The following is a 16,512-nucleotide window of genomic DNA, read 5'->3' as shown; positions in this document are numbered from 1 at the left end:
TATATAATCCCTTTGGTTATTTCTTAAGCTAAAACATACAAGTTGAATAATGAGATTTTCAAATCAACTACTATGCAGTCTAGTGATCAGTCAAAGTTAAATAGAAACCAACGTTTTAACAATAACAGAGGAGACAAGAGAAGACGTCGTCCAAGAAATAAAAGAAAGCAAGATGACAATAAAAATGATATTCCCATAGTTGATAAAGAACCTAATTATAGCATGACTGATCTTACAAGGTAATGTATTATTATTATTATTTAAAATCATATTTACTTATATTCTTATAGTGAAGCTCATGCTTTGGAGAAACAGCTGAAGGAACTTCAGCAGCAGCTTATAATCAATTATTCAAGTGTACCTAATAAAGGAAAAGACCGCGTAGCAAAGGCTATTGCCATAGAACAAATAGCTGCAACAGAGGAAGAAATAGGATATGTTCGTCAAAGGTGAGCTAAATATTCATAACAAATATACATGATCTTAACTTGTTATAGCTTAAAAAAGACATATCGACAAATGTTTGATATTGACCTGCTCTACGCCACAAAGCATCATATAGAAGATAAAATCTGGAGATATATCTTTTATGCCGACATTGAGAGTGTCCGCAGCAAGTTGCGTAACAAACCAGATGACAAGGGGCTAGAGAAGACATTGCTCTCACGCATCGAAACAGCTTTTAATTTTTACCGAGAATTAAACAGTAATATCAAATCAACATATCATATCGAAGACACAAAGGTATTTGGTATCGAATTGTTCAAACATCATGATAAAGAGCAGTTGGGCCATCTATTACAATTCAACTATATATGCTTGGGTGACCTGTCTCGTTATCATGCCCAACATGCTACACAGACAAGAAACAAAAAGTACAGAGAGTATTGGGAATTGACCAAGACATGTTATCTCAAGGCAGTTGACGTGTTTAGATCAAGTGGAAAGCCCTATAGTCAACTCGCACTTGTATCTATTTCGAATGGTAATGCTATCGACGTCGTCTGGTACTATTGTATGAGGTAAATTCTTGAAAATATATATATCTGATTGCAATTCTCATATATTTGTTGGAAATATAGCCTAGCAGTGAAACATCCTTCTACAGTAGCAAGAGACAATTTAAAATCTTTTTACTCAAAGTTGAAGCTGAATTCTGTAAAGCCCAATAATGATGACCCATCCCCTATTACACTCATATCTCAATTTGTCGAATCCTTTCTAAACATGCACAAGTCGCTCATGTTTAATGACAGCGACGACCGAGATTGTTTCCCAGATATACAATCAGTAACAACTCAACTTGGACAAGTCATTCGAGAAATAGCTACACGTCAAGACGAAAAGACCAATACGGCTCTACATATTCTCAAGACGACAATCACACGTACGGTCACGATTGCACTTATTTCTATATGGATCGCTGGAGAAAGACTCAAGGATAAATCCAACTTTGCTTTGCGACCCATCATCTTGTCCACACAAGTCTATCTCTATACGTTCGTCTTTACCCTCTTTAGAGACCTTTATCGAGCATCTAGAGAGGGATTTGAAAAGGACACAGCCGAAAAGGGTTTAGAATCTGTCATAGAAGATACCTTGCTTCCTGGTCTCGGTATCTGGTCGACCTTTATCTCGGCCAATTTTAGCTCCTTACTTCAACACTGTCTAACATCGTCGAGTAGGGTGAGAGACCCTGAGAAGCAGGGACTGATGAATGCTGTTCAGTCATTACTCTCTTTACTTATCACCCATTCTTCATTTCCCGACCCTGTCTTGAACACGCTACCCACCACCTATCCCATATCTGAAGATCTCCAGCTCTTAGGTTTAGTTCCTCTGGTTTCCTTTCACCAAACAGTTGACTTTTTCAAAGAGCAAGTCTATTCTGTGGATCACAGTACAGAAGGAAAGAGACAAGTACGCTGGGGAAGAGTAAGAGAGATGATCAAGAAGATGGCAGACTCTACTGTAAGCAATTCATTGCTCATGGATCAAAAGAACATATGGCTAACTTTATTCTTTAGTCCTTTGAGTTTATTCAGTATAACCAAAACGAGCAAAAATATACTATTGTTGACGAAAATGCTAAGGTAAAAAAAGACAGATATATAAACATAAAAGAGAGAGGACTCATAGCTGTTATATATAGCGTCAACAACAAAACAGATTTATGAAGGCATTGGCTACTCAACGTCTAATGGAACAAGTATCTTCTTTAGAAAAGAATGTAAATCGTATAGCCAACAACAACAATAACAGACAAGATACGCCCAAGGACGTGTATACCTGCGTTGTAGACATTACCGCCTTCTTGGACGCATTGCCAAAAGTTAAAAAATGGGCCAATCAGTCTGTTGGGCAGAGTGTGCTGGAGGTCATCGTGCCTCTTGAAGTCATTGATTTATTAGATGGCTACAAAAAGGGTAACTCACACATGAACGTACAAGCAAGAGAATCTATCCGTTTCTTGGATCAAAAATTACTCGAGACAAAAATAAAAGAATTAACGACGGCATCCTATCTTCGCACGCAAAAGGTGAGTGAGAAGTTATCAGAGTGGAACCAAGCTGGAGAGTATTGGATTGGAGAAGGGATGACATCAAAAAGACTCGACGAACTACTTCCCTCTGAACAAGAAGAAAGCAGTGATGATGATGATGATGAAGAAGAAGAAGACGATGATGATACAGCGTCCATTGCAAGCAGTTCTAGTAGCATATTGATTACTACAAGAAGAAGAGCCAGAGATGAAGAGTCTGATGTAGATTATTCCGATGAAGAGGATGCTTATAGTGAAGTATATGAATATGAAGAACTAAATAATGAAGAAGCTCTTGGTTCTGCTGGCCACGATGACGATGAGCACAGGGAAGCTAGTACATTTGATGATGTACCAATCAAGTACAGACCTCTCCTAAGCTGCTTATTATTCTATCATAAGAAACAGCAAGAAGTAAACCCGGAAGAGCCTGAGCGACTTGTTTTCGTGACAAATGATGAAGAGTTAGCTTATTGGGTCGAACTATTTGGTGATCCCAAGACGGGTAAAAGACTGTTTGTGAAGACAGTTGACGAATGGGACCACATGGTTGCTAAACTCGATTTCGAAAAGTCTTTTGAATACAATTGGAAACATCGATAAATAAAAGAAGCATATGTGTTAAGATTATCTTTGCTTTTTTATTTCAAAAAGACTTGTTTATTGCTTCTTGGCAGCAGCCTTAACAGCGGGAGCAACAGCGAAACGACGCTATAAACACAATTAGCTATACGCTCTCTCCTTGTTGCAGAAAAGTCATCTTACCTTGTTTTGCAACTTTCTCAACTTGAAACGGTCAAAGTCAGACAAAGAAGCACGAATCTTGCGTTGTTCGATCTTCTTGGCCCAAGCAGTCTTGTTCCAGGCGGCAACAATGTCAGCCTTTTCGATGGCCTTCTTGAGAGCACCTTGACCGATGTTACGAGGAAGATTCTTGAGGACGATGGGGGTCAAGACCATGCGACGGAAAGAGAGAGCTTGACGGGCAACGCCAGTGGTAGGGCCGTCGATGAGAGCCTATTGTTGAATTAGCATTTATATAAACCACACTGGGGGAAGTTGTCATATATTGAACTTACGCGGTTGTGATCAACAATGTCGATAATGACGGCTAACTTGCCGGCATCAGCACCGTGGTTAACGAGGACAACACGGCCAACTTCAACTTGACGCTTGAATGAACCTTGCTATAGAAAGAAAAATAATAGAGTTAATTATACATTCCATCATTACATTCCCCCTCCTCCTCTCTTTTTTTCTTTTTCTATCTCCAAATATGTTTTTTTGGGTATCCATCTATTTCCTTTAAGCATCCTCAAACACACATCCATCTCTATCTCTTTATATCTCTATCTTTTATCATTGTTTTGGATTGATACATACAACCATTGTTATGGATTATATAGTCAGAGAAAGAACACTTAATTGTGCCAAGTCTAAGGGTACATTTACACGCAGAAGCCAAACTGTATGCCCCGAAGGCGTATCTGAGATTAAACATTGTCCGACGACTGTTGGTTTTTTTCCCGGTCAAAAAGACGAACGAAGTGTGGCTTAGAATATGTAGTAAAAGAGCATAAACACTCTGAACAAATGCTCTCATAGCATAGTTCCTTTCTCTTTGAGATTCAGTCATGTACCACTGTATTGTTTTTCGAGACAGCTGTTTAAAGTATATACTGGAATAGGTTCAACGTTACCTATATCTAATAAACTACTGTGTAAACATGAATTAAATTTAGTATAAATTACTCTAACCGAAGCCTTAGTAAGTGAACATTGAATGGTGTTTTTCTTGGTTGCACCCCGTAGACCAAACAAAGTTTCAGATATGCTTTAAAGAGAAAGGAGAAGACCACTGTAAGCGCCGTTTGAATTTTTGCATCAAATGGTCATTACTGAAAAAGACCACCTTTTTTATCCTTTTTCTCTTCAAAACATGAATCGACTTTTTGGCTCTACTAAAAAGACACCTAAGCCTACCTTGAACGATGCTATTTCCTCTGTAATAACTGTACTCTTACGTGCATCGTGTTTTACTAATCTTTATCACCATAGACAGACGTACGAGTAGACGCTGTAGAAGTCAAAATAAAGAAACTAGATGCAGAACTCACGAGGTACAGAGACCAATTAAAGAAAATGAGAGAAGGACCTGCAAAGGTAAGTTTTTTTGTGCGCATATATATACTGCAAAGCAAAAGATGCACGTATAGTAAACATGTCGATTTAGAAAAACGTTCAACAAAAAGCACTAAGAGTATTAAAACAAAAGAAACTGTAAGTTATTTACATGTCTTGGCTCTCTTAAATCTCATTTTGTCTTGGCATTAAGTTATGAAGCACAGCGAGACAACTTGCAACAGCAGTCATTTAATATGGAACAAGCACAAATGACGACTGACAATTTACGTAATGTCATGGCAACTGTGGATGCTATGCAAACTGCAAACAAGGAAATGAAAAAACAATATAAAAATGTTAACTTGGACAAGATCGATGTAAGTCAAATATATACAAAAGAAAGGAAGCAAGTTAATCGAGTACAAATAGCAACTACAAGATGAAATGGAAGATTTAATGGAAGCAGCCAATGAAGTCCAAGAGTCACTTGCGAGATCATATAATCTGCCTGACGACGTTGATGTAGATGACCTTGAAGCAGGTAAATTTGCATGGTAAAGCATGAGATGCATGTATTTTATTATAAATATAGAATTGGATGCGCTTGGAGATGAATTAGAGTTTGAAGAAGAAGATGTACCTTCTTACTTACAAGAACCAGTCGATTTGGATCTTCCAAAGACTGCCGAAGCAGAACCAAAATCGGCAAGTACACCAATTTGTATACAATCTCTACTGTTTTGTTCTAACTTTGTTAATAGCAGCAAGATGTCAAACTGGATGAGTTTGGATTACCTATTGCCGCTGAAAATCCAATGAAGGCGACATAAGCATATAATATACATATACATATCACATTTACCCACTTAATAAATACACGAGTATAAATTATTTTGAATTAGAATACTATTTATTATAAAAAAGGGGGGAACAAAAATGAATTTATTACAATGAGGCTCTTTTCTGTTATTATTGAATGCGTTGATGTTTAGCTTGACTTGATTCCTGCTCTTCCGATTTACGTTTTGAAGCAATGTTATTGCTAGCTGAATTCGCGTTCTTGATAACATCAGCATGACAAGTAGCATGATAGATCTTATCATCCGCCAGCACAGCGTTCTTGTACATCCATTCTTCTTCATCATCATTCCAAAAATCAACAAATGTTTCACCACAGATAGGACACGTCTTTCTTTCATCCGTATGTCTTACAACAGTGTGCTTATCTGGATCAATGGTTTCTTCTGCTTTATCGCCTTCGTTTGATTTACCGGACTGACTTACGCCATCATGAAGAAATGTAGGTACTACACAAAATATCGTTGAATATATTTTATCATGAGATGAATTACAATGTTTTACCTTGTTGGCTTGTAGATTCGCCGCCTTCACCATGAATCCATTCGTCAACTGTGACAAACCATGAACGGGATAGTCCTCTCTTCACTCTTTCCTTCATCCTTCTATTTTGTCTAAAATGCGAATCTAAATGAGCATCCATCTTTTGCTGTCCTTTTTCGGTTTTAGGATATCGGAAACCACATTGTTTGCATTGAAGAGGTTCAGCAGAATAAAGTAATTCAATAGCACCAGGCCGAGGAATTTGGAGGTCTTTGGAATCTAATAAAAATGGACCCATGCTCTCTAAACCCACTGGCTTGCCTGGAGTAGGATCCAAATAGCCCATGGAGGTTAGGCTTTTTAGTAGCTCGGCAGTATTCACTGGAGTTGCAGCAGGAGGAGAGGCCGTATAGGGAGCTGGGGATAAAATTGATGCAGTATTGATAATAGGTGATTTATTGACTAATGTAGGTGTACTATTTATTATGCTACTACTCACAGCTGAGTGACTAATGGTGGGAGTGCTAACGGAGACAGTAGCAGCAGTAGTAGCACCCGTAGCCGCACTGTTACCCACAGCAGTAACAGTATTAGCATTTATAATAGGAGCAACAGCAGTAGCTATAGAAGGAGCAATGGTTCCATTAGCAGCACCAATATTTGTATTAGCTGTTGAAGCAATCTGTGATATGTATTGCTCGATAGAATTTGCTTGAGCAGCAGGTAATGTAGGCAAAATGGCTTTAATCTATTTTTATTAAATTGTTAAGAGAGTGTTCAAGAGTATATTCAATACAGGTAACTTACTTGTCCAATGAGTTGATTAACAGGATTACTTGTTGTGGGTTGTATGGTCTGTATAGGTTGTACTGGCTGTGCAGAGGGCATATTTAATGCATTCATTATAGGTTGGTACGCAGCATTCATAGGTGATTGCTGAGGAAGAATGGATTGTAATTGAGACAAGAGGTTAGCTGTAGTAGTTGATAACTATAATAAAGAGTTAAAATATAATGATAAATATATTAAAATGCTAGTACTTGCCATAGAACTTTCTGGCTTGGTAGCTTGTTGTTGAGGAGGTGTTGCATTTTTAAGACGAGGATCTCTGTTGTTTGATTGAAGACGTGGATCCTGTACAAGATAAATAGTTGAATAAATTCATTATGAAAAAACATTGATTGTTGTTATATGATTACCTTTTTCACAAAATTTGGGTTAACATGGATATTAATAGACTGCTGTTGTTGCTGTTGCTGATTTGCCTGTTTTTCCCGAATATACATGATTGATCTTTCAATAGGCTCAATGATATGACGAGGGAAAACGGGTCGACCACCTGGCAAGCCATTCTTCCAAGTTTGCAGTAACCTTTCAAAGCTTTTTCGGACATTGGCATCACTTAGAGTATAAGCATCCAAGAAGGTATTGACCATATTTCTTCCAAATATTGAGATATAGACACCACCAACATTTTTACAAATGGAATCAATCAAATATAGCACAGGTAATTTTTGACCAGCCGCATTCTAATGGTTGAGTTTATATATACTGTCATCTATATGTATGCAACTAATATATACTTACATTTCTAAGCTGGTTTTCTATTTCCTTTACAATGACAGCAGCCGCAGCTTGATTTTCTTGAGCCATGATTGTTAAATTGGTAATAATAGGTTTACTATTAAATGTAAGTTCAGACAAGGCTGTTCGATAGTTTCTTCGAAGCATTTCAAGATCTTTATTCTGCTGCTGCTGTTGATGTTGTTGTTGTTGCTGATATTGTCTTCTTTGTTGATCATTCATTGTGTTTACAGACATTTTTAATTATAAAGAAAGCAGGTAATTTGAAATAACGATTAACCTTTTTATATAAAAAAGAGTTCAAAAAGAGGATATATATATAATGTGAAATATATTTAAACAAACAAAACTTTCTTTTGCGTAGAAAAGAAAAACCGTTAATATAAATTATTTATTCTTTTTCTTTGGTTCTCTTGTCTTTTTTTTCGCTTTTCTTTTTCTTAAGCTTCTTTAAGTGTTTCAATAAGTAAAAAAGAAAAAAGGGGGGAAAGTTTATCTAAAGATGACTATTTGTAAATTCAAATCAGATACACATTATATAACAACTTACCTTTAAAAATAATAATAATAAAAGAGAGACGGGAAAAAAAAAGTAAAATTAGAAAAGCAAGAAAAAATTTCTTTTTTTTTGTGGTGTTATGATGACGTTAATGTCGGAGAATAAATGTTGGATGTATTCTTCTGTGACCACTGATTGGTACAATTAAATCGAGCGGCTCTTGTATTCCATTAACAAAATATACCCAAAAATAACAGTCATAATGTTGTCTTTTACGTTTTTGAGCAATATTATTGAACCATTGTTCAATATGTGTGCAAACTTTCTTAAACTCATCGAAAACACGAGAATTTTTCTGCAAGGCGCCGTTATGTTTTATTTGAACCATAGACAGGAATTTATTGTTTCTGACAAGTATCACAGATGTCCATAAGAATATTAAATAACACTCGCTTCAACCAAGAGAAGCCTGGAAAAAAGGGCAATCCTTAATGCTTTTCAATACAATCACGAAAAGACATTAACGCATCACGGTTAATGGGCCTATATTTTTATGAAAATGGATTTTATATGAATCATCTGCTTAGCCAAGTACACAATAAATCCTTTTTCTTTCATTGTGTCGTCTATGATAATTCTGCACAGCTTGACAGTTTATCAAATGCGAGAACATAAAAATGCATTTTAAGATGCTCGTGGAGCTCCGGAGATTTTTTTGCAAGTCTTTGTCCCCAAACATTTTGAAAGAGCTGGGTAGAAAGTGAAGACAGTCCTTTGGTGCATCACAATATGTGTGTGCATGATACATATATATATTCCGATAATCTTCATTCTGCCCAAGGATTAAATCAATTTTTATGGGTCAATTTGCGCTCTAAATAAACCACGTACAGGATCCGTTTGATTGCATATAATAAAACCAATTTCTATATGTTCGATGACGCTGTCAAAAAATGCCTTTTTTTGTGATGTAGAAAGTTTCAATAAATCACTTTTATATATCTATCCTTCAAGTTTCAGGATAATCGCACTGAGATTACTAGACCTTTTCAGACGCATGTGACAGACATCATATTCACACTCTTTTGAAAGAAACATACTGTAGTAATAAAGAGAAACAGAGCCAAAGATAAGAGTCGATATACATCCTTGGTTTCATGCAAGGGAATAGAGACTCTTTGGAAACCCATGATGTCTTTTTCTAAGAGTCTATTTTTATTATAATCTTCAAGAGTTCATAGTATGATGCATATTAAGAAAATGCTCCGAGGGTATATAATATGTAAACTATTTAAAGTGGCCTGTACTTTTGCTTTTTTATATCTAGTTTTTCCATTCAACCTTTACCCCTGAATAATCACGATAATCTCTTTTTTTCCAAACATGTCTTATATGTATACTCAAAACACAGAGAAGCGTAAAAAAATTAATTGACTTTTTAATCTTGAAGAAACTTATATTGTTAATAATAGGCCATCCAGCTTATAATGCTTATACTTGGCCTCCATATGATACCTATCCTCGTCGTATTGCAGAGAGCTCCTCATTCAATGAATTAGGTAAGAAAAAGAAAAAATTTCCGCGCAATATATCAAACCATCTGACGCACATTTCTCGGAGGAATAGGTCCTGCAACTCTGCCCTCAGGTATCTTGAAAGAAAGCAGCCACCAGACAGTCCCGGATAGTTCAGGCTTTTTTAATTACATTGCCTATCCTGAAATGTCTGACAATAGTCCAGCTAGTACTTCTTCTGATGGCCAGACGCCATACCTTAGCGATGAAAATACCATGGAGAGTCCTCCTGTCGTGTACCATCATCCAATGAACAATCGACCTTATGGTGCTCCCTCTGCTTTTAGAAGCTACAATGGTAACGGTAGCCATATGGCAATACAAAGGCCACCAAAAATCCATAGACCACCTCCTAGACCGTCTCCTTCTTTTCACCACTTACTTAATGATGATAGTGCGGTATCCAGAATCTCTTACTCCTTCGAGTTCAGTCAGGCAACGGACGTAACTATCGGATGGGATCCTGTCGAGGTTCGAAACGGACGAAGACTTGTTGAATTCAAGATAGAACGAGAACTGATGAAGCCATCTCCTCAAAAGCACGCCGTACGCCAGATAACTGTCACCTATATGACATATCCAACCAAGTACTATTGTGATTTAATCAGCCATGGCGAAGGCAGCAAACGAAAGGAAATCTTTACGCCACTAATCATATCTTGTATCCACTGGCCTCAGCACGAAAATTACTTTGTCACCTCTTTTGATCTCATCACGATATTTAAGAAGCTGCTCGATAAGGAGTTTGAAAAGCCTATTATAAATCGAATGAGAAGACATCTTGAATGCTTGAAGCCTATCACGGTCTACCCAGATCGTATTGAAACCAGGGACTTTTTTGATAAAGTCGTCAGTTATACTTTACCAAAATCTGCAAGCATATCCAAGGAATTCAAAGTATACCCTTGGTCTGAAATACAGGTAGCCTTAATCAAACTAGCTTCTAAGCTCCGTGAACAGTCTAGATTAAAGTAGAGAAATCTGTCGCGATTGCCTAACGTCTTTTTCTAATAAAAATACATATTTTTTTTTTTTTTTACATACTCTCTTGTCCTCTTTTTTTTTTTTTCTATTTGATCCGAATACTTGTAGTGCATTGTGCTAACTCTTTCAATGGGTATTGTACATTTCAAGGCTAAAAGCAGAACTAAGATGACATTATATTATTCTAACGTTGTAAAGCGACAAGAAGGCAATTTTAAAATGGATACTGTCTATAAATTTATAAAGACACGACTAGCTTTAGTCGAGTCGGTTATTAAGTTCAGGGAGTAGCATAGAACTAAATGTCATGGCTGTCATCTTTCAGATATCTCTATATATAACTCATCTTGATCTGTTCAGTTGATGTTCTTTCATACAATACAGGTTTCCATACAACATAATACAAATATACCTTTCATTCTAATGTATGTCCAATATATATGAGTGTGTACATCATGGATCATGTTTGAGAAAACGAGGAGGGATGGCACTTTATTAAGTAGCTTAATTATAAACTCAAGGAGCTTCATATGAAAAATAATGTTTCAAAAGTGTACTAGGGTTCACATTAATATCTCTTTTTTCTTTAACAAATGGCTTGATGATATTTTATTCATTGTGCAAAAGATGCCTGTTTTCAGCCTTTTATAGATCACATAAGCGATAGCTGTATCACAGGAGCAAGAAGGGTTTCGAGTAGGTGGGGACAAAAAGGGACGTTAAGGGTAGATTAAGAAGGATCGGGGGAGACCATGTTCACATGCATCAGATGGCGTTTTTATCTCCACAAATAACCCTGTAAAAGGATTTGCTTTAAACAGTTATAATCCTAGAGTGTTCATAGTGTTGATTTAGCCTTGAGATGCAGACCTAAATGCTTCCTTTTAGGCAAGTCCTATTGTTACTGTTAAAAGATGCATAATAGAAGATCATTTTCTATAACTGTAAAAGACATAGATAATCATGTGTAAATTACGCCTAATTTGAGCCCTTAATCAAACTTTAAAACATGAACAATATTTCTGAATTAGCAACAGGGCAACATTACTCAATTTTTTAAACCAAGTGCAATGTTAATATTTGAGTTTTTTCTTACAAAAACATTCATAAATATTATATCAAGATATATACACACATGAACGTGATGTCAGCAAGTTCGATACTCTTTGGCTATTTTAGACTATGACATTTGATAAATGGATTGACAAAAAAAAAATCAACTCAGCAGAGCAGACTACGATCAGCAAATAAAGTGCCACTCCTATACATCATTCATTATGTAATATGAAAAGACTCGGAAAAATAAATCATCAAAGAATCTTTTTGTTTACGAATACCACATGTTTTGACATACTTTAGACATGTCCTTGGTGTGTGTTATGATGAACGATCAATGGTTAGTGAGGGATTTACAAAGTGAGACTGTGGCTATGCTTTTAAACGGCGCTGGATACAATGTTTTTGTATCTGAGTCATTACAAAACATTGATACATTCCTGACTTTGACAAAGTTAAACTTGAAATGATCGACCGTACCGAGGCCGCGTTTAAAAAGGAATGGATGAAAACAAAAAAAAAAAAAAAAAAAACAAAGCTAAAACGATCCAAAAATAACTATTTTACCAATGACGCTATATCATGATGTGCATCAAGAAGGTGTCATAGTTTCTTGGCATAAATAACAAGCGTGTTTCTTTGTAAAAATAATCTAGCCACACAGTAAAAAAATACCTCTTGGCGAGTTTCAATAAGGACTGCGGACTGAAGCCACAGCTCATTTAAAAAAAGAAACCAAAAGCACTAATTTAAGTATTTGCAGCACCATACCAGAGATGAATACAATCGAGGTTCGGGAACGGAAAAAAATAAGCTCGGATCCTCAGTGCTAAGCTGGGATCTACAAAATTTGATAATGATAGACAAAAATGGTGTTGGTTATGTAAACAAGATTTTAATTTGCATGTAATTTCATAGTCATTTTTGATATTTTTGAAGCTAAAATAAAACGCATTCATGGTTACTCAAATTAATGTTGGATTCAGGAAGTACATGGCTCGGTTGCCTAGACACTTCTATTTGCAGAAAGTCATAACTATATTTGTTGTCAGGGATACGTCTCATATCCAGTCCTATTTCCTTTTACTTTGTAAGTAACTGACTTTTTCTTAACGTGTTGTTATTCACGTTTAGAGTTTAAGGAAAAAGACTATTTAAACGAGATTCGAACATATCGGAGATAACGTTTAGTGTAACTTATTCATTACAGAAAATAGGGAAATCTCTGTTGATGAAAGTCCGGGTAACCAAATAAGTTTTGGTGTTTATCATCAAAAGACAATCTAAAGCTTCTGCAAAACAAATCTACCAAACTCTTAGGCATTTTGTACGTCATCTTGAGAACTAGACAAAAGAGGAGGGGGCTGTCGAGGGTTGTTGACAATATCGACCTTCCATTTCCCCCTTTATCACATCACTTGCGCTCATCCTTTGATTAAACTCCGCTAATAAACTAATTACTATAAATGATTACTGCTTCATCCCTTTTTTTATTCCCTTTTCTTTTAACTTTTTCTTTTTTCTCTCAAAACTCTTTAATTTATAAAAGAGAATGAGAATCACTCTCTTTTTACTTCTTATATGCATAACAACAATAACAACTATTATTGCTTTACCTGTAACCACTACGACTAGCTCTATTGAAGAAGAATTATTAGAAACATTAGATGACATAGAAGAACCATCATTTGGTGTGCAAGTGGATACACTATCACAACTAATTGCAACTCATCTACACTTTGATCATTTGGACGCAGTTATTGGTCATACAGATAAAGAGATAGCGATGCAGTTTCGACACCATATTCAGATTACCATTCAGCCTACTACAAATACAAAGACAAATCATGTCCAATTTACGCTTCAGCAATTACCATCTATTGATATTATGGATCTCGAGATTCTTAAATCACAGATCTTTGCTGCTATCCAAGCCCACACTGAAGGCATCCTACCTCTCACTTGGGATAAATTAGCTGATAAACTGAGTCGTCAAGCCATTGAACAGTATGTTCGACAGCTACTGCTCACAACATGTCCTTCAGAAGAACAAGATGTGATCTCTTCTCAGTGCTTGAATGATAATGCAGTCAAGTTGAATCAAGATTTAGAACAGTACATCATGGCACACCTCGATCGTGTATTCGAAGCACTTGATCAATATGCACTACCTGATCTACTACAGCATACTGCAGAAGATTTAAAGGGCATCCTCAAGTACTTTAATTCTGTGTTCTTATCTAGTGAAAATAGACAATTTGTATTACAAGTCATACCTTGGAATGACGATATTCACCATTTCAAGTCGAAACTACTAGAAATTGCCTCACTACCTTCAACTGGAGAAGACAAATCACATTCAACTTCATTCTTTATTGAATTTGCTGGTATGGCAAGAGTTTAAATCACCATCTGTACATTTATATCGAATACCCTTTTTTCATTTTTCTATTTTTTTTTTACTATTACCACTATTATACATCTCAAACATACATACGCACTCTTTCTTGCTAAACTTTGTACATAATAAACACTAAAAACTTGCTTTTTATTTACCTTTCATAATACACGTGCTTTAACAAGTCGAAAGAAGAAAAAAAATTTTTAGAAGGAGTTAAACAGCCGTATCTACAAATGCCAATTACCCGCTGTTAATTATATAAAGTTACACTGCATCGCCACACATACAATTGATGTACCCTTTAGTGGAACACAAACATGACACGGACTGATAAACATTCAGACTATTAAAACGCAGTGGTGATGGGCTCGATTAGCGGGTTCTAAGAATCCAACCTCTTTATTTCCTGTCCACTCCACCAATCGACCCGAAAAATAAAATTAATTGCCCGATAAAAATCTAAGAATCCAGAGAGATACGACAGCCACATTTTTACGTGCAAAAGTCAAGCTGCTTGTTCAGTCTCTATATGGCTCTCCATATAGAGATCTTTGCTATAATGTCGAATAGTGCAAATAATATCTGCTGTACGTCTTAATGTTCTTTTAATAGACGTTATATCAAACTGTCCATTATTTGTTTGCGTAAAGGAGGGAGAAGCATCTTGCGTATGTTATGTGCGCATGCTAACAGTGATTGGATTTCTTATTACACTGAATTCATTTACATGAATATCAAAGCAACTGAACACGGCTTACAGTGCAGTTGATGCCTTCCTGTATAAGTAACAGGAACACTCAATGATCTAACCAATCATTTACTATAACGAGATAAGAAACGTCTTCATCATTAAATGACTCAGCAATTCAGTTGTTATATTCTACGATCTCTACATTTTCTTCTTCATGGCGCCTAGAGCCACAAGAACTGATAGCCAAGGGAAAAAATACCTAAATCAATTGTTCTATCTCTGGAAACATATCTTGTGTGTTCATTTTTAAAGTGCAAAATGAAAGTATACTTGCTACTTTTATGGACTTCTTTCTGTCTCTCTCATTGGGCGCCTCAGTAAGTACATCGCTTTTTGAAATAGCCAAAAAAATAAAAGAAAAAAAAGGAAGGTTAGGTGAAAAAGTGCGGTATTTATTGCTAGACAACAAAATAAGTAAATCCTGTAAAGGGAATGACAAAGGTTTTCTTTTAACATGTGCGTCTTTGTTATTTAGTACTATTTTTTCATTTACATTAAACATAAAACGGGGGAACAGGCGGCGAACCACCCATTCCCCCAAAGCAAAAATTGTGGCCTCGAGACACCCGAAGGTGTTCGCAGCAGGGCCGATCGTCGCTGTGCAATGACGACCAATCCTACTGTACATCCGGGGTTCTTGAGTCCAGATGCACGACCCAGGTAAGTATGAAGAGCAAAAGATGAAATTTGCTTTTACTTTTATACTTTTTTGAGCTGTGACTGTCTACTAAAATTTTTTATATTTGTCCAATAGAAATCGATATTTACGTAAACAATGACTGCTTATTTCATTTTGTCTTACCTTCCTACTCTGTATGACTGTGTATCCTTAGAAGAGCTTTTGGCCAAAATTAAAATCAAAAAGAACGACAAATGCAGCTGATTTAAGATACTTGTCTTTATTTAAATAACTTTCAAACAAAAGTTCCTGAATGTATTCAGAATTTTCAAGCGTAACATTCTCAAGTAGCACTTGAACGCGTCTATCAATAAATTCTCCTTTTCTTCCTGCGTTTCATTGACCAGCAAAAGGGAATATATGCTGATTCACGATTATCTTTTTACAGAAACACATTATTTTGCTTATGGTTAAGCTTTTCTACATGAATCAACTCTCTTCCTAGCTAACCCAGCATTCAAAACCATAGTTAAGACAAAAAAAAGAGCATTTTTATTCATTGTGAGAAGAACAAGATATTTTTATTGACAAATTTAGTTCATGGCTTGAACCAAGTTGTTGATGAAGTGTTCACGGTTACCAGCATCACCACCTTCAATGAAGTGACGGAACTTTCTGCGCTTCCACATGTTGTTGGGGTTGGAGAGCTTGAAGGGCCAGAGGAAGTTGTTGGCTTCCTTGAAGTGAGGACCGACAGTGGCGATTTCGTGGATGAGGTCTTCAACACAGATGATACCGTACTTGCCGAGAGCTTGTTCGATGACAGCGTTGTCATGAATAGGGATACGTTGACCGTTAAGCTTGGCATATCCACGCTTGTAGATCAATTCACGGATGGTCTTCAAGTTGGGAGAACCGTAGGTGACATAAGGTTGAACCAATTGAAGCATCTCGGAGGTAGCCTTGTTCAAACGGACAAAGACACCGTTGTTGATTTGCAAGAGACGCAAGAGTTGGAGAACCTTACGAGGCTTGGG

At 36.4% G+C, this 16,512-nt stretch overlaps 8 protein-coding genes across 8 annotated transcripts in view; 4 read left to right on the top strand and 4 right to left on the bottom strand.

Annotated features, from left to right (window-relative positions):
- Positions 1–1,993: 1,993 nt before the first annotated feature.
- On the top strand, positions 1,994–3,357 carry RHIMIDRAFT_140280 (uncharacterized protein). Its single transcript, XM_023605681.1, has one exon. The coding sequence runs from the start codon at positions 2,174–2,176 to the stop codon at positions 3,143–3,145; it is 972 nt and encodes a 323-aa protein (XP_023465820.1). The 5' UTR covers positions 1,994–2,173; the 3' UTR covers positions 3,146–3,357.
- Positions 3,299–3,729, bottom strand: RHIMIDRAFT_203304 (uncharacterized protein; the record flags this gene model as incomplete). Its single annotated transcript, XM_023606677.1, has 2 exons — positions 3,299–3,559; positions 3,622–3,729. Coding segments are annotated over 2 exons (369 nt in total), but the record flags the coding sequence as incomplete, so codon positions are not given.
- Positions 3,730–4,481: 752 nt separating this feature from the next.
- Positions 4,482–5,320, top strand: RHIMIDRAFT_191260 (uncharacterized protein; the record flags this gene model as incomplete). Its single annotated transcript, XM_023605949.1, has 6 exons — positions 4,482–4,547; positions 4,601–4,705; positions 4,776–4,822; positions 4,878–5,043; positions 5,096–5,207; positions 5,259–5,320. Coding segments are annotated over 6 exons (558 nt in total), but the record flags the coding sequence as incomplete, so codon positions are not given.
- A 250-nt stretch (positions 5,321–5,570) lies between these two features.
- Positions 5,571–7,992, bottom strand: RHIMIDRAFT_140255 (uncharacterized protein). Its single transcript, XM_023605680.1, has 6 exons — positions 7,595–7,992; positions 7,207–7,536; positions 7,052–7,141; positions 6,815–6,997; positions 6,029–6,755; positions 5,571–5,973 (listed from the first exon to the last, which is right to left on the bottom strand). The coding sequence occupies exons 1-6, from the start codon at positions 7,826–7,828 to the stop codon at positions 5,636–5,638; spliced, it is 1,902 nt and encodes a 633-aa protein (XP_023465817.1). The 5' UTR covers positions 7,829–7,992; the 3' UTR covers positions 5,571–5,635.
- Positions 7,993–9,431: 1,439 nt separating this feature from the next.
- RHIMIDRAFT_227079 (uncharacterized protein) lies at positions 9,432–10,680 on the top strand. Its single transcript, XM_023607582.1, has 3 exons — positions 9,432–9,507; positions 9,563–9,649; positions 9,711–10,680. The coding sequence occupies exons 1-3, from the start codon at positions 9,474–9,476 to the stop codon at positions 10,637–10,639; spliced, it is 1,050 nt and encodes a 349-aa protein (XP_023465816.1). The 5' UTR covers positions 9,432–9,473; the 3' UTR covers positions 10,640–10,680.
- A 2,548-nt stretch (positions 10,681–13,228) lies between these two features.
- Positions 13,229–14,254, top strand: RHIMIDRAFT_284020 (uncharacterized protein). Its single transcript, XM_023613167.1, has one exon. The coding sequence runs from the start codon at positions 13,257–13,259 to the stop codon at positions 14,106–14,108; it is 852 nt and encodes a 283-aa protein (XP_023465815.1). The 5' UTR covers positions 13,229–13,256; the 3' UTR covers positions 14,109–14,254.
- A 731-nt stretch (positions 14,255–14,985) lies between these two features.
- On the bottom strand, positions 14,986–15,588 carry RHIMIDRAFT_140212 (uncharacterized protein). Its single transcript, XM_023605679.1, has 2 exons — positions 15,350–15,588; positions 14,986–15,277 (listed from the first exon to the last, which is right to left on the bottom strand). The coding sequence occupies exons 1-2, from the start codon at positions 15,482–15,484 to the stop codon at positions 15,056–15,058; spliced, it is 357 nt and encodes a 118-aa protein (XP_023465814.1). The 5' UTR covers positions 15,485–15,588; the 3' UTR covers positions 14,986–15,055.
- A 480-nt stretch (positions 15,589–16,068) lies between these two features.
- The window catches only part of RHIMIDRAFT_308601 (60S ribosomal protein L7), a gene marked incomplete at both ends in the record, with an annotated part of 2,125 nt that continues 1,681 nt past the window's right edge, over positions 16,069–16,512 (bottom strand). Inside the window, one exon of the mRNA XM_023614573.1 lies at positions 16,069–16,506. Within this exon, the coding sequence (XP_023465813.1) occupies positions 16,069–16,506 (438 nt within the window). The remainder of the gene's footprint in view (positions 16,507–16,512) is intronic.

The sequence above is a fragment of the Rhizopus microsporus genome, assembly GCF_002708625.1.
Source record: "Rhizopus microsporus ATCC 52813 unplaced genomic scaffold scaffold_9, whole genome shotgun sequence".
In the NCBI taxonomy this organism is placed as follows: Eukaryota; Fungi; Mucoromycota; class Mucoromycetes; order Mucorales; family Rhizopodaceae; genus Rhizopus; species Rhizopus microsporus.
This window is presented reverse-complemented; position numbering and strand designations above follow the sequence as displayed.

What these genes read in the sequence shown, in the direction of transcription:
- RHIMIDRAFT_227079 (XM_023607582.1), top strand. Translation starts at nt 9,474, where the DNA reads ATGTCTTATATGTATACTCAAAACACAGAGAAGC. An exon ending in TACTCAAAACACAGAGAAGC is followed by an intron (nt 9,508 to 9,562) that starts GTAAAAAAATTA and finishes TGTTAATAATAG; the next exon opens with GCCATCCAGCTTATAATGCT. An exon ending in CTCCTCATTCAATGAATTAG is followed by an intron (nt 9,650 to 9,710) that starts GTAAGAAAAAGA and finishes CATTTCTCGGAG; the next exon opens with GAATAGGTCCTGCAACTCTG.
- RHIMIDRAFT_140255 (XM_023605680.1), bottom strand. Translation starts at nt 7,828, where the DNA reads ATGTCTGTAAACACAATGAATGATCAACAAAGAAGACAATATCAGCAA. An exon ending in ACCCAAATTTTGTGAAAAAG is followed by an intron (nt 7,142 to 7,206) that starts GTAATCATATAA and finishes TATCTTGTACAG; the next exon opens with GATCCACGTCTTCAATCAAA. An exon ending in TTAATCAACTCATTGGACAA is followed by an intron (nt 6,756 to 6,814) that starts GTAAGTTACCTG and finishes TAATAAAAATAG; the next exon opens with ATTAAAGCCATTTTGCCTAC.
- RHIMIDRAFT_284020 (XM_023613167.1), top strand. Translation starts at nt 13,257, where the DNA reads ATGAGAATCACTCTCTTTTTACTTCTTATATGCATAACAACAATAACA.
- RHIMIDRAFT_140212 (XM_023605679.1), bottom strand. Translation starts at nt 15,484, where the DNA reads ATGTACAGTAGGATTGGTCGTCATTGCACAGCGACGATCGGCCCTGCT. An exon ending in TCCCCCGTTTTATGTTTAAT is followed by an intron (nt 15,278 to 15,349) that starts GTAAATGAAAAA and finishes TTCCCTTTACAG; the next exon opens with GATTTACTTATTTTGTTGTC.
- RHIMIDRAFT_140280 (XM_023605681.1), top strand. Translation starts at nt 2,174, where the DNA reads ATGAAGGCATTGGCTACTCAACGTCTAATGGAACAAGTATCTTCTTTA.